Source organism: Neofelis nebulosa, chromosome 6 (assembly GCF_028018385.1).
Source record: "Neofelis nebulosa isolate mNeoNeb1 chromosome 6, mNeoNeb1.pri, whole genome shotgun sequence".
NCBI classification, from domain to species: Eukaryota; Metazoa; Chordata; class Mammalia; order Carnivora; family Felidae; genus Neofelis; species Neofelis nebulosa.
The window spans coordinates 48,134,260-48,150,065 of record NC_080787.1 but is presented as its reverse complement, the minus strand read 5'-3'; the positions used below and the strand labels follow the sequence as shown (position 1 = coordinate 48,150,065).

Genomic DNA, 15,806 nt, shown 5'->3' with positions numbered 1-15,806 from the left:
AGGGAAATTTAATCCTCTTCTTAACCTTCCCAGCAAACGCTATTTTGGAGCAGTGACTACACTCCATCTCATTTTTGTTTCCTTCTACTCAGGAACCTATCATTGCATATTTAGATATAAGAATTCATACAGTGTCGCTACAAAAGATGTGACTGTTTACCCGCTGCCTCTGGAGCCAAACATCATGGTTGATCCCTTGGAAGCTACAATTCCATGTAAAGGTTCCCATCACTTCAAGTGTTGCATTGAGGAGAATGAAGACTACAAAGTCACTTTCCAAATGGACTCCCTATCCTTTCTTGCAGGTAAGACAGTAATTGCTGCATTGTGAGGCACACCTCCTTCATGTGGAGTCTAAACATCTCATCTTAAAAGAGAGGTAAAGAGATATGAAGACTGCATCAGAGACAGAACATAACAGAGAGAACCCCACAAAACTTTAATACCTTCTGTTTTGCTGTGTGACCCATGGCTTGTTGGTTTGTGGCAAAATCTTGAGGGTCTGTGAGGGTGAATGAAGCCCATTGGTTTTACTGGGAGCTGTCGCAGACAGTGCTAGAATACTTTCACAGGCCTTCTACTTCCTCAGTACATCAGACTAGAAATTCTGGTAGTCCCTCCCCCCACGCTATGAATCAGCATGCTTCAAAAGTACCTCAAAAATCCTTTTAACTATGCACAGTTGAGCATTCAAGAAAGTAAGAGGCCAAGAGTATAAAGAAAAAAAAAATAGAAATGTTTCAGTACTTCTGGGCCTTCTCTGAAGGCATCTGCCAGTGTCAGAAATGCAGCACCTTGGGTTTTAAGGCTCTGAAGGACATTCCGGAAAAGGCCTTACTCTCTAGGCAGTATCTTAAGGCACCCTATATCACCAGCACAATGTCAGAACCCTCAAAGGGTGAGATGCTCACTCAGTAAGAGGATAAGCAGAAAAACAAAATTTGTCTGCCAGAGTTAAGAGCTTAGCCTCATTTCTGGGTGGGCAAAAGTTTCCCCTAAGAATTATAACTGTCTTGCCCCCACTCAGGTTTGGGGTTTGAGTTTATACTACCTATGGGGTCCAGGAACTCCACACTGAAGAGTGACTAATTTAAAGTGGCCTACTGGTAGCACCCAATGGTACCTGCCAAAAAAATGCAAATCCTCTAAGGTAGGATGTACCCTCAATCCATGGACCTCAGGATTCCTACAGATTAAGGTCAACCAAATATGAGCTCACAACCCCAAATCTCAAAACACAGACACCTTCTTGAAGGATTTACAAGCTCAGTTCATTCATTCGTTGAACAACTATTCATAGAGACATGCCCAATGCAAAACACTATAGTAGTCAATTAAAAGAAGACAAAAGAAGGTGGGGCACATATATTAATATCTAGCTGGAAGTGTTCACGTCAAAAAACACAATGGATATAGCATTACATTTCTAAAATGAGTAACTCAGATCAAAAGAACACTGGAAGTTCAGAAAAGCAGGACCCAATTAAGATGAGAATTTAGAGAAGGTTGTATGGTAGGAGGGTCTAGAATCAATCTGGATACTGAAGTATTTAAACATTTCAACATTCTATGTTTAACATGCGTGCATTCAAGGCTCTCTGTGTGCCAAATACTCAGCTAGGCATTGGGAGATGCAATGATAAGTAAGACCAGATACCTTCTCTCCAAGACTTTATGGTCTAATGGAGGAGACAGGTCCATAAAGAGGTGATTCTAAACCAATGTGGTAAAGGCAAGACAGAATAAATGCACAGGACATGCTGGGATTTGGACAGGCAGAAGGAGGAGAGAGAAGCTGAAAGGCATTCTGATTGTCCAAACTGTACAGGCACAGATTTGGAGTCATGAATGGTAGAGGTGAAGGTGAGGTGAACACAGTGTAAATGTGGGCTGACTTACTTCTATGCTAGAGGCATTTCTAAACCCATATCAAAAAATGAATGTGGCACGTTCCTTGGAAAAGTCTGGACACACATATCCATATTGGATTATCTGAAAAAAAATGTGTGCTTTGGAGACTCATCTTGTGACTTAATTCTTTCTATAATTCTATCTCAGAAAAAGAAGTTAATGGAAAGCAAGTGTGCTACAAATATAATTTCATGGCAAGCTCAGTTTCCCGGTGTCCAAAAAAGTTCAACATATTTTGTCACTTTACCAATGCTGCTAATAATTCAGTCCAGAGCCCCTCTATGAAGCTTAACCTGGTTCCTGGTAAGAGCATTTTAAATTATTTTAAAACGTTATAGTCATGAGCAAGGTATTCATTTAGTCATTCATTCCTTCATTCATCCATTCAATAAATATGTATTAAGCACCTTCATGGGGCAGGCCTTGGGCTAACGGTGGGGGATTTGAAAAGAACTAAGTCATGTTGACTGGCCTCAGGCATAGGGAAAAGATGGATGTGATAAAAAAATGTTATTACATCTAATGCAGTAAGGGCTGAACTCGAGATGCTGTGGGCAGTCCAAAGAGGCTTCCAGGTTTAACTCTCCTAGTGATGGTAGGGAGCAAACAATCAAGAAAACCTTGTGGACGAAGCCCTATTTCAGTGGAGTCTGGGAGGCTAAGCACTGTACTGGGAAGTGCACAGTATCTTTGAACTTTCAGCAAAGGAAAAGTGTCCCTATTAGACAGGGCTACATGAAAAGAATCAATCTAAAAAATAGGCACCCATCGTTGTCATCCTTTGACATCACTGGGCCAATATCACCCCACGTATTTTCAAGGTTGAAGGTCATGGTTTGTGGCCATTTCTGTAATGGCCCATGACCAAGAGCTCTCCTCAGGAGCAGCAGAGAGGCAAGTGAATAAAGGATGGTCCTGGGCTTCTGTAAGAAGCAATCCCCTCCCCCAGAACCCTTCTCTGTAATAGCACCTCTGATATCCAAGGGATTCATAGCTCTATCACGAATCATGTTTGGGTTTACTTAGTGATTTGTGGTCATTTTCACGTGTATTGGTGACTGAGCCCTGGACATCAAAGTAGGAATTTAGAATTCCCATCTCTCTGAGTCACTGTCCCCTGACCCTACTAAGCACACCTCTTCTTCGGGGGGTAACCAAGGCCACTTCTTCACTGTCCCCCATGCCGCATCTTCACCCAGGCATTGACATGTTTTACTGACTTATCTTTGTTCTTCTCCTCTTTCCTCATCCCAGGTGTGATTCCACTTCCTTTTCCTAGTAGAAACTACTTAGTATTTCAAGACTTTATACAATGACTGAGAACTTAATACTAAATTTGTAAGTTCATGAGAAAGGGATCTGCTCATCAGAGAATCAAGGTCCCCTGGAGATTAGAAGTTCTTCAACAAATGTCATTTTCCCATGCAAGTCTGGTATTGAGTAGACACGAAAAGGAGTCACCGCTAAGGGAAGCCAGAAGGAACAAATGTTTACAAATATTGCTTAGAATATTCAGGTCATGGGTGCCTGGAATTCCAACCATTAATTACATATTTGAATTAAGGCAGTGCATCTCAACCTTGACTGCACACTGGAATCACCGGGGAAAGTTAAAAAACTGCCAATGTCTAAATCCCAGCCCAAGAGCTTCCTATATTTGAGCAGGAGTAAGACTGGACATTGGTATTTTCCAAGATCCCCAGGTGATTCTAATATGCCAAAGTTGAGAATCCCTTGGATTAGGCATTATGTTCCTGAAGATTCCTAGTAACTTGATTATCTCTTATCCAGATGAGCACACATTAAGCTCTCATTTTTCCATGCTTTAGATTTTACAGGCAGCGGAGAGAAGATTCCTGCGGACTGGAGATGGTGATGAGGCACAGAGGAAATAAGTTCTGTTAGGAAAAGCAAGTGCAGATTAAAGTCAGATTTGTGTTGAAAGCACAAAGAGGGGTTTTGAAAAGTCAGGTGCAAAATAAAAAAGTGGGTAACTCTGAAAAGGTCATTGAAAGCAAAGAAAAAAATGAATTCAAACATCAATATTCTTCCTAGGCCTGACCCTATTTCGACTATCTTTTCTCCTCCTTTTCAAACAGTCCCTTTTATTTCCATGTTCCTAATGCAGGAGAGAACATCATGTGCCAAGATCCCATAATAGGTGTTGGGGAGCCTGGGAAAGTCATCCAGAAACTGTGCCAGTTCTCAAGTGTTCCCAGCAGCCCTGGAAGTCCCACTGGTGGGATCATAACGTACAAATGTGTAGGCTCCCAGTGGAAGGTGAAGAAGAATGACTGCATCTCTGCCCCAATAAATAGTCTTCTCCAGCTGGCCAAGGTGATCCTTAAATATTTGACTCCGAGCTCTTGTTGGGGAGATATTTCTAGCTTATCTTATTTCTCAGCAAATGGGCCTTGGGCTGGTTTGTGTTGCTCCCAAAGCAACTTTTACTTGTTTATTTCCAAAGAAGATGCAAACTTAGAAATGCTTTACATTTTTCTTACACACAAATATGGAGACAACAAAATATGCATTCTGCCCTAAGACCAACTGTATACCTTTTTACCTTGACTTCTCAGTGCCTTGTTTCTATTACCTTGAAGGTGCAGGTAGAATTATCCTCTCTTACCGATCCCCTTTGAATAATCTTGATATCAAGCAAGTAGCTCTAATCTTTTCAGAAAAAGGAGAAACTTAAAAAATAAGGTTCATTGGTGCAAAAAATATATATACTTGGGCTTTATGCTTTTACAGGTCTGAGATTTCCTCAATCTTAGAGGGAACCCTATAGTAATGGGAGATGTAACTAGCCTGCCTCTCTTACCTAGAAGAGAGGTTACTGCCATATGGTAGGGAAAAATTTCTTTTCATCAAAATAAATGTGACCTCATACTGAAGTTGCTTAGAGTAGAGACTCGTAAAATGCAAATCCTAATGAATCACAATAAGTCAACATTGATGAGGCAACTAGTAGTTATACTTAGTGGTTATAATTAATGATATCATCAACCAAGTGGTTCCAAATGCTCTCACCATTGGAAGAAGAATTAAGGAAAAGGGGTAATATTGATTTGTGTCTCCTCTGATCATCTTCTGTCTCTTTTCTTGCCTGACACTAAATTCATTAAAATACCTACTAGGCGCAAAGCATTATTGTAGGTGCTATCAGGGTAAAGAGACCAAATCAGAACTTGGTCTCTGATTTTCTAGAGAACATAATCCAGTTGAGTAGTTATATACACACTAATTTTGCTTAGGATAATCGGGAAAGGTCTGCTTGAAAAACTTGGCATCTGATTTGGGCCTTGATGAAGGATACATCAGTGATATGAATTTTCCTAATCAAGAAAGATAGAAATATTATAACTTGAACTCCCTCTTGGGCCCTGGTCCCAATTCTAGATACCTAGATACATTTTCAATGGAAAAGGGGCATGTTGGTCTATCATGCTTTATTTCATTTATCCACTCAATATATATTTATGAAATACCTACTATGCGCCAACCTATATGGCTTATGCTATGTGAGGCATTATAGGATATCAGAAGGAATATAACACATTTCATAATATTAAGGAGCTTATAATTTAATTGGAGAGATATTGAAATTAAAACACAAGATGACATTGTCACAAACAGAAATGTCACAAATGTAAAGTATGTAAAATAACAAACACTTATGCATTCAGAGGAAGATGCTCCCTTAGGTTGGAATACTCATCAAAGTTCTTTATGGAGGAGGTAGAATTTGAAATCTTTAATTATAAGTAGTTTAATTAATTGTGTCATTATAATATAGGTAGTTAGCTAATTAGAAAACAGAAGTGTGATCATTATAGATAGGGTGACCATATATTTTATCATCCGAACCAGGATGCATTTTGAAAACAAAAGAGGGCACTAGTAATCATTACACTGGGACAGCAGATATAAAACAGAACTGTCCCAGGAAAATTGGGATGGACAGTCACCCCTCCAATGGCCAGCAAGGTAAGCGATGAGAAAAAGCAGAGTGGCAACGTGGCTTCCATACAGACCACCAAGTGACGATTTACTCAATTTTAATCTAGTTGTCTAACAATCACATCTACTCTCCTTTTAAATTAAATTTTTTTTTCAACGTTTTTTTATTTATTTTTGGGACAGAGAGAGACAGAGCATGAACGGGGGAGGGGCAGAGAGAGAGGGAGACACAGAATCGGAAACAGGCTCCAGGCTCCGAGCCATCAGCCCAGAGCCCGATGCGGGGCTCGAACTCACGGACCGCGAGATCGTGACCTGGCTGAAGTCGGATGCTTAACCGACTGCGCCACCCAGGCGCCCCACATCTACTCTCCTTTTAAAAAAAAAAACAAAAAACTCGTCATCAGGTTAACATGCGTTTTACTGTTCCCTTTCTATGTGTGAGGACTTACGTAATATTCTAGTCTGAATGGCACAAAGATTAAATTAAGAGATAAGTAAATTACCTTATAGGATGTACTTCTAGGAATGGAGAAAAGAAACCACGGATGTAAGAGATTTTCATCATGGATGATCAGCAGGATTTGATGACCAGACCAACCGGCAAGTTTTCCCTTTGTCTGTGTTGGCTTTTGTTTTACTAGGCTTTGATCAAGAGCCCCTATCAGGATGCGAAACTCCCGATGTACCTAAAGGATCTTTCTGTTAGCACAGGCAAGGTGAAACATGAAGTCAGCTCATTTCCTGGGAGCCTGGGAGCCATCATTAACATCCTTGATTTGCTCTCAACGGTTCCAACCCAAGTGAATTCAGAAATGATGACGGTGAGTTTGTCTGGGGCCTTACAGGAGCTTTGGGTCTCATCTTTTCACCCCCTGGGACGTGTAGTCAAGAAACATAACTACCCCTCCCCCACTGCAGCCCCTTCTTTGTCTTCTCCAGAGAAATACACTGGATATTAGGGTCAGGTAGCATGTTCTGCCAGCCGTGGCTGTTAGGGTCACAGGGAGTGTTTCTAGTATTCATTTGGGGCACTTAAGAAGATTTCTTTAGTGAATCCCCATCTTAGTTTCTTCATGAAAATAGAATGAATCCGTATCTGCTTCCTAAGAAAACCAGTCATTAAAGGTTTTCAGACTATGTACAAAGTGGGTGTCTCAGCGCTCTAGCACTGAACATGAACTTTGAAGCAGTCAAGGTTCCGAGAGGAAAGAAAATTCACCCAGGATTCAAGTGAAGAGTTCAAATGAAGAGGCTTTAATGAAAAAAAAAATACTTAAAGAGGCAAAACCGGGGATACAAAAAGGAAAGAATGGAAGACAGTACTCCCCTGAGGACTAAAGGGGAAAGGAGGGGAAAGAGCGTAGCTACAGCAGAGGGAGAACTAAGCCTTAGAGGAGGGATCACGAGCGGTAGCAACAGAACCAGCACCACAGATGTGTTGAGGACAGCATGTGTGTAGGGGCGAGGGCGTGGCTGCGGTGGGTAGTGGGAAAATACATTTCCACCTCTTTCTTCTCCCACCATCCCATCTCCTGCCAGTGCTCCGTGATGTGCAACCCAGCCGGAGGCATCTGGAAAGCAGCTTGGGTAACAAGGGTCCAAGGAGGTTATGTGGACCTCCTGGGGCTACAAGGAGCCCCAGGAGTTGCCACAAACTGGGTGGCTCACCATGACAGGAACTTATTCTCTCACAGATCTCAAAGCTAGCAGTCCGAAATCAAGGTGTCTGCCAGACCACGTTCTTTCTGAAGTCTCCAGTGGGGAGTCTTTCCCTGCCTCCTCCAGCTCCGTGTAGTTCCAGCATTCTTTGGCTTGCAGCTGCCTCATTACACCCTCCGAGTTTGTCTTCACATGGCCTTCTCCTCTTCCCTCTTTGTCTTCTCCTCTTCTGTGTCTCAAAAGGATACTTGACATTGGAGTTAGGGCTCACCTAGCTACTCTGGGATGATTTCCTCTCGATACTTAATTACATCCGCAAAGACCCTTCCCCCAAAGAAGGTCACATTCACAGGGTCTGGGTATTGGGACAGATTATTCGGGGGGCCACCATTCGACGAACTACAAGGCTCATAGTTTCAGATTGAACGGAACGAGGCAAAGAAGGGCAAAGAAATTATATTGAGAGAAAGCACAAATGGAAAATGACAAGCCCGAGTTCATGGGAGAGAAAATCAAAATGTTCAGGAAAAAAAAAAAAGAATGATGCCTTTGCCAACAATGTGGTGCTCAGCATTGGAGAGGGTTTTTTGAAACTACTTTGCCCTTGCCGGTAAACTATCACCCTTTATAGGCGTGGGATTTAAAGGAAAATAAAACCACTAATAAATCTCTCCCAGACTGCTAAATTGGTCTCAGTGGGTGTGTGTTGGGGCTGACTCTTGGTAAATATTTAACAAAGTCTCACAGCCTTGGGGACACATCCTCTGCTAACTCCCTGCCGTAAGAAGGTGGGACACAGGTCCTTACAGCCTGCGAGGCCTCATTTTTCTCTTCTCTTTTCCTCTTACCTGTACCCATGCAACCAGTTTCCAGGGAGATGTTCTTTTTTCTCCCTTTTATGATTGAAAGAATTTGATTGGTCTGACCCCATGCCATGTCAATTACAGCACGTTCTGTCTACGGTTAACACAATTCTCAGCAAGCCCATCTTGAGTACGTGGAAGGTGGTACAACAGCAACAGACCAACCAGAGCTCCCAGCTACTGGATTCAGTGGAAAGATTTTCCCGAGCATTACGGCCGGAAGATAGCACTGTTTTGTCCATCAACCAAACTAATGTGCAGATGAGGAGCGTAGTGATAAAACCTGGCCATCCAAAAGCCTACAAACAGAGCTTTGTTTTCTCAGACTCAGACCTGTGGGGTAATGTGGCCATTGAAAACTGCCAGCTGGGAAACCTGCAGCGAGATTCATCTATTGTCACTGTGGCTTTTCCAACTCTCAAAACCATCCTCGCCCAAGATGTTCCAGGAAAGAATTTTGCGAACAGCTTAGTGATGACAACCACCGTCAGCCACAATATAACTTTGCCATTCAGTATCTCAATGACTTTTAAGAACATCAACCCTTCAGGTGCGGTACCGCGCTGTGTCTTCTGGAATTTCGACCTTGCCAACCACACAGGGGGGTGGGACAGCAGTGGGTGTTACGTGAACAAAGTCGGTGAGGACAGCGTCTCCTGCGTCTGTGACCACCTAACGTCGTTCTCCATCCTCATGTCCCCTGACTCTCCGTACCCTGGTTCTCTCCTGGAAATACTACTGGACATCATTTCCTACATTGGGTTGTGCTTTTCCATCTTGAGTTTGGCAGCCTGTCTCGTCGTGGAAGCCGTGGTGTGGAAATCAGTGACCAAGAACCGGACTTCCTATATGCGCCACATCTGCATAGTGAACATCGCCGCCTCCCTTCTGGTGGCTGACAGCTGGTTCATTGTAGCCGCTGCCATTCATAACCATTATCACCCACTCAACGAGACAGCCTGTGTGGCCGCCACCTTCTTTATCCACTTTTTCTACCTCAGTGTCTTTTTCTGGATGCTGACTCTGGGCCTCATGCTCTTTTACCGCCTGGTTTTCATCCTGCATGACACAAGCAAGTCCATTCAGAAGACTATTGCCTTTTCTCTTGGCTATGGCTGCCCTCTGGTCATCTCGGTCGTCACAGTGGGGGCCACCCAGCCCCAAGAAGTCTACACGAGGAAGAATGCCTGCTGGCTCAACTGGGAGGATACCAAGGCCCTGCTGGCCTTCGTCATCCCAGCACTGATCATCGTGGTGGTGAATATGACCATCACGATTGTGGTCATCTCCAAGATCCTGAGACCTTCCATCGGGGACAAGCCAAGCAAGCAGGAGAAGAGTAGTCTGTTTCAGATCAGCAAGAGCATTGGGGTCCTCACGCCGCTCTTGGGGCTCACCTGGGGATTTGGTCTTGCCACTGTGTTCCAAGGAAGCAATGCTGTGTTCCATATCATATTCACTCTCCTCAATGCCTTTCAGGTAAGTTCCACTCTACAGGGCTCTCAGGAAGTATCTGTCCTGGTGGGACAAATTAATGATAGCAACACAAACAGGGGTAGGAATGGGGAAGGATTTTAGTTCAGAGCCCTAAAGAGAAGTAATTACAAGCACTCGGTGATATAGAATGGACACATTCCTCAGCTCCCATGGAACCTCATACCTCTTATCACTGGTATTATAATTTAGTTGCATGCATGACTCTCTTTGAAAAGCCCTGATGATACACGTAAGAGGAAAGTCCCTTCCCTACACAGGATTTTGCTATTTATCCAACATTATCAGGATGCCACCTATGATCTCCTAATTGAAAATACCACTATAAAACCAAGTAATCTCTCCAGTTAAATTTCTGCAAGCATTAAATGAACTCTATCTTTGTGGGGTCAGAGATAACATCTATCTCACTTATCGCTGTATCCCTAGTAGTACCTAAAAAAGAACTTGACCCAGAGTAGGTGCTCGATAACCATCTGCTAAATAAAATGAGTGCTATGTACCACATAGTAAGTTCCCTAGAAACATTTGCTGAAGAAGGAAGAATGAATGTCCTATGTAAGGTAAACATTCTGCTGTATTATACTAAAATGAAAAAGACACACTCTTGGGGTGCCTGGGTGGCTCAGTCGGTTAGACGTCCAACTCTTGGTTTCAGCTCAGGTCACGATCTCACAGTTTCGTAAGTTCGAGCCCCACATTGGGCTCTGCACTGTCAGTGCAGAGCCCGCTTGGGATTCTCTGCCTCCCTCTCTCTCTGCCCCTCCCTCCACTCGTGCTGTCTCTGTCTCTCCCAAAATAAATAAACTTAAAAAAAAAAAGACACACTCTTTGCTTTCCCATAGCACATATCACATAGCCCATAAATAACTATAATATAAGTCCAATTGTTAGAAGAACTTTAGCAGAGGTACAGACAACAAGCGTCTGGAGCACAAGGAAGGCAATGCTTAATTCTGATTCAACCAGTAGATGGGTGGTAAGCATAGGTCCTCACGAGCTGGTGAGGGGGCAGTGGGTCTGGAGGTGAAGTTGAGACATTGCCCCGATGCTCATGCCGGATCCTAACTTCTGCTAGGCCCGTGGCCTCAAACTATATGGCTCATATCTAATGAAGTTTATAGTATGGCTTGACTACAAGGGATTGATAATGTCACCCCATGCTCCAGGTCCTCATCACAATTATGTGAACCCTACGGAGACGTAAGAGATGTACTTAACAGCATAGCCAATAAGACCTCCAGTTCACAAAGGGGCGGGGATAAGGAAATAGAATGATATCCTTATAACATTATAACATTTAAGGTCTCTTGGTGTGGACCTACTGAATCCCTTTGAACATTATTATCTACCAGACCCATTCCATAAACACAGAAGTGGGAAGACGTAGTACGAATTCATTGCCAGGGTAACAATACTTCCTATGTTGCCGGACAATAGAACATGATTAAAATCGTATTGAATTATAATCATAATTTTAAACCATAAAATCATAAGATTAAAATGTACTTCCTGCCAATTCTTTTTTCAGGGGCTATTCATTTTACTCTTTGGGTGCCTCTGGGATCAGAAGGTAAGAACAATCACAGTTTCATGCTCCCAGAAAAGTCCAGTGTTTGTGGCATGTTGAACTTACGAGGGCTTCCTTTAAACAATTGCAGGTGCAGGAAGCCTTGCTGAAGAAGTTTTCACTGTCAAGATGGTCTTCACAGCACTCAAAGGCAAGTCCTTCCTTTGCAGGGACTTTGGCAAACCCTTCCCTCTCCGCAGCCTGATTCACCATAGATCATTCCACTGCTTGTGCGTCTCACCTGATTCTTCCTATTAAAGTCAACCACGGAGCTTTCACTAAGATGCTGTCCCACATCTTTCAGTAGGGATCAGGTAGCACAGACAATACCAGCTGGAGGTCAAAAATCCAAGTTCAGTGAGGAACAAGAAGTTTTCTGGGGACATTGAAGACAATAGAGAACAGAATGTGAGGAATAACGCAGAGATTGTTGGTAGTTCGTTTTGGAAAATAACGATTGCGCTCAGGGTTGACTGTTTTCACACGTCAGAAGACACTAAACCCTATCGAACAGTAAATATTTGAAAGTTATTTTCCTAATTCTGGAGAGAGTCCGATGTTTCAAGGTGGCCCTCTTACTTGATTTGCTTGAACTTGAAATTCATGCTCTTTCAGGCTCACTTTCAAGCGGAATGAGAGATGCAGGCAGTGACCACTAGAGGGCAGCAAACAAACCATCAGAGAGAATCAAAAGAGGGCTTTGGTGGAGCGCCTGGGTGGCCCAGTCAGTTGAGCGTCAGGCTTTGGCTCAGGTCATGATCTCACAGTTTGTGAGTTCGAGCCCCGCGTCCGGCTCCGTGCTGACAGCGCGGAGCCTGGAGCCTGCTTCGGAGTCTGTGCCTCCCTCACTCTCCCCAACTCATGCTATACCTCTTTCTCTCTCAGGAATAAATAAACGTTAAAAAAAAAATTAAAAAAAAGAGGAATCAAAACAGGGCTTTGGTTTAACATTTGCTTGCTAATTGTCTTTTTTTCTTTTTCAGTCAACATCCCTTGGTTCATCTACACCAGTATTTTCTATGAGTTCTCCGATATCAAGAAGATTTAACAATTTGTTTGGTAAGACAGGTACGTAGTGACTTCTAGCTCACTCCCTGGGGTACTTAGTTTGGGTTGACTTGAGCAAATTTGTCCTGATGCGGACTCTCACACCCCTACTTTCCCACTTCATGGCGTTTACCATGAACAGCCTCATTTGGGCCAGAGGTTAAATACAGGAACTCTCTTCTATTTCCCAAACCACCAGCAGGTTGTAGAGAGAGCAACTGCCTTCAGCGGGCAACTGATAATAACTTAAAAAGGATAAGATTTGGAGAATCTAGACAAGCCTGTGGAGAGCTGTCAAAACTGTATCCACCACAAAAGTGGGAACTGTAAATTGCTAGCCTTGTCAAATGCGGAGTTCATTGCTATTCGCGTTAAATAAGAATAGGCAGGTCATGTTTATGGGTTAAGGTACGGCAAAAAAATATATTTAGAAAACTACTACAGGATCACATGCTGTGGATTTCTTTTCCCTTTTTTTTCTTTTTTTTGGGGGGTGGGGGGAGTGTGGTTGTTTTACATGTGGGCATGTATAAAACCGTGCATGCATAGAGGAGGAATCACCCAAGTTAGCTATTCTATTAGAAACATGCACAGTTAAATTGCTACCTTGGAGGTATAAAATCAATAATGTGAATGACTTTAAGCAATGGGTCTCAGCTAGTCTGGCAAGTTGAAACCTCTGCCCGCTATGCCCCTACCCCCAGGAAAATAAGCACCAAAACGCCTTCCAGCTTCTTGAAACTGAACAGATCTCACAAATGCCGAATCTAGAAAAGCGTCATTATTCCAGACTAAGGCTCTTCCTACAAAATCAATTGAGAATGCCTACCATTTGTTAAAACTCCGGAGGACTTGGTGTTTTTTTGCTTCGACCTGATGCGTTACTCATGAAACCGGAGGACCTTCACTTGCGATTTTGCAAGTCACCGATGGCACCTGGTGTGAAATTATCAAATCTTCAGGGTGTAGTACAACCACTGCACATGGCCAGCACTGTTGCTGGAACGTGTTGACCATTCGCGCTCGGGTTAAAACTCTGCGAAATGATTCTACCGAATCAGAATGACACAATATGCAAGGCCGATAAAATGTGCTCTTTGATTTTGAATCAGTCAGGTCAAAGGTGGAGTTGGGTCTCTGCTCCTGAGGTCGCAGGGCAGTGATTTCCAGTCACTGCCATTCAATGACCCCTCGAAGGTCATTAACGCAGCGCCCTACTGGCCTACCTGAGGGTCCCGTGATCACTGTAACTTTGGTTTATGTTGTCAGCAGCCCCGCAGGGCCCCCCAGGCAGTGATGGAAACCTTGTTAGCAGCGGCAGCTCACCAGTCTGATGGTAGGGTGGGCACCGTGTCCCCTCCTTGCCCAACACCACCCTCACTCGCCCTGTGCTCAGTCCCCACCTCCCGCTGACACCAGCCCCTGTGGTTGCTCCGTGGCTGCCCCCTCAGCTGCACCGTCATTAGCATCCCCTGACTTCTGCTTCTTTCCCAGTCCTGTCTTTTCTTCCCTTGTAATTTTCTTTCTTTTCTTGCTCCCCTTCCCCCCCCCCACCCCCAACCGCCACCCTCACCTTTCAGCTCAGCCTCTGGCTCCCTCCCAAGTCACTCCCAAGACCTTCCCAAGTCACTCCAACCCCAGGGGGCCAGGGAGGTTCCCTCACACAGATGTCCCCAGGCCCGTGCATGTGGTGGCATGTGGAGGGCTGCCCAGAGTTCGTATCTCCCTGGCCTTTGTAGAAATCTGGCTGCTGGTTTGATGTGAAGCAGTTAGCGCTTGTCTCGTGGGCTGCCGCGCATGCTTGAGAACAACAGCTTTGTTCTCTGGCACTTCTGGGTCCTGGGAGGAGGGCAGGCATGGGTGTGTTTCCAGGCATGGCCGAGCTTCCCTGGCTCTCGGGCTAGAACTCCCCTTGGGCCATTAGGAGGGGCTCACACCGCAGTGATCAGGAAGTCTTGTCCTTAAGGCCGAGCTGCTGCTCTGTTTTTCAGGCACGTACAATGTCTCCACCCCGGAAACAACCAGCTCATCCCTGGGAAATACATCCAGTGCTTACTCGTTGCTCAACTAACAACAGGAAAATCCACCCATACGACTTCTTAAAGGACAGTGGATGCGCTCTGAAAAAAGTCCTTCCAAAGCCCCGGGTAAACTGTTTTCTCCACAGGCTTCCTGGAGCAGATGCTGAAGAGACTGTTTCATTAGGGGAAGAAGCTTTCTTTCATAAGGACAGACTCAAAGTCATTGTTAAGTTTATTTGCTGCCCCACCCCCACCTCTTGTGTGATACTAAATGTGTATAGTATTTAAGTGAAACTCAAGTCCCCCGAGGCCCAATTTCCCTGTCTGTATTGTAAAATAGAATTTCAAAGAGGCATTGTTCCTTTTCACACGTTGGACACAAAAATAAGCTTTCCTAGGTACAAGGCTAATACCTAGGAACTACTTCAGTGAATTCTAAGAAGGAAGGAAGGAAGGAAGGAAGGAAGGAAGGAAGGAAGGAAGGAAACAGGAAAAAAGAAAAAGATAGAGAAAAACATTAAAAACTGCATTACTTGTTAATTACATGTTAATGTAATTATTCAGACACTGCCACATGGAGAATACAAAGATGGCTCAAAACGGAAACTGAAATAAGCCAGGGGGAAAGTCTGGTACCTTCCTGGTATTTTCTTAGCTACGAGAGAGGGACAGAGAGAGAGAGAAAAAAAAAAAAAAATGGACAGTGGGAAAAGACAAGGAGGAAATTGTAACATGAAGATGCTTTCAAGTGGATAATAATATTTATAAGAAATGCATGGAAGGAGATGTAATTCTCCTGATGCTAAACACACACACAGATGCTATTAGTTCGTGCTAAGGTTTGAGCTCAGTGGACCGAGTAGGCAGAGGAAGCGTGATTGAGGCTCTTTATTAGATCCCAGCAGACCCAACGGCTAATTGCATCTTCTAAAGTTTATCGGGAAAAGCCTTACATGTTGGTTTATTCCACTTTTTTGAAGGCCAAAAATATATTTTTTTATAGCCATCACTTGCCAAATGTGATATAATGTGATATAAGTGTGATATATTGCACTGAAAACAGATCCCACCTGTCATATACTGTATTTAACAGCTTTAACCAGGTACTTCTCTGGGCACAATAGAATAGATTTTAATAATCGCATGGCACGGTTTATTGTTCCTGTTGTTGCTACCGTGGATTTCGTGGCCCTTGGTGTGTTGTATAGCTCCCTATGCATTAGCTCTTTCAGTGCTTGAGTTCCGAGACCAATATACGTTAAGAGTTTTGCATTG

General features: G+C 43.7%; 1 protein-coding gene across 8 annotated transcripts in view; it reads left to right on the top strand.

Moving 5' to 3' along the window:
• The window catches only part of ADGRF5 (adhesion G protein-coupled receptor F5), a 98,550-nt gene extending 82,744 nt beyond the window's left edge, over nucleotides 1-15,806 (top strand). For 6 of the 8 annotated variants that reach the window (XM_058734174.1, XM_058734175.1, XM_058734176.1 and 3 more), the window contains 9 exons: nucleotides 93-305; nucleotides 2,059-2,214; nucleotides 4,040-4,248; nucleotides 6,519-6,698; nucleotides 8,484-9,878; nucleotides 11,425-11,466; nucleotides 11,555-11,614; nucleotides 12,447-12,531; nucleotides 14,502-15,806. In XM_058734174.1, the coding sequence (XP_058590157.1) occupies nucleotides 93-305; nucleotides 2,059-2,214; nucleotides 4,040-4,248; nucleotides 6,519-6,698; nucleotides 8,484-9,878; nucleotides 11,425-11,466; nucleotides 11,555-11,614; nucleotides 12,447-12,531; nucleotides 14,502-14,581 (2,420 nt within the window). In that variant the 3' untranslated portion in view covers nucleotides 14,582-15,806. Of the gene's footprint in view, nucleotides 1-92; nucleotides 306-2,058; nucleotides 2,215-4,039; nucleotides 4,249-6,518; nucleotides 6,699-8,483; nucleotides 9,879-11,424; nucleotides 11,467-11,554; nucleotides 12,384-12,446; nucleotides 12,532-13,782; nucleotides 13,847-14,501 lie in introns of those variants that run through there. The other 2 variants (XM_058734177.1, XM_058734178.1) reach the window with 2 other exon arrangements.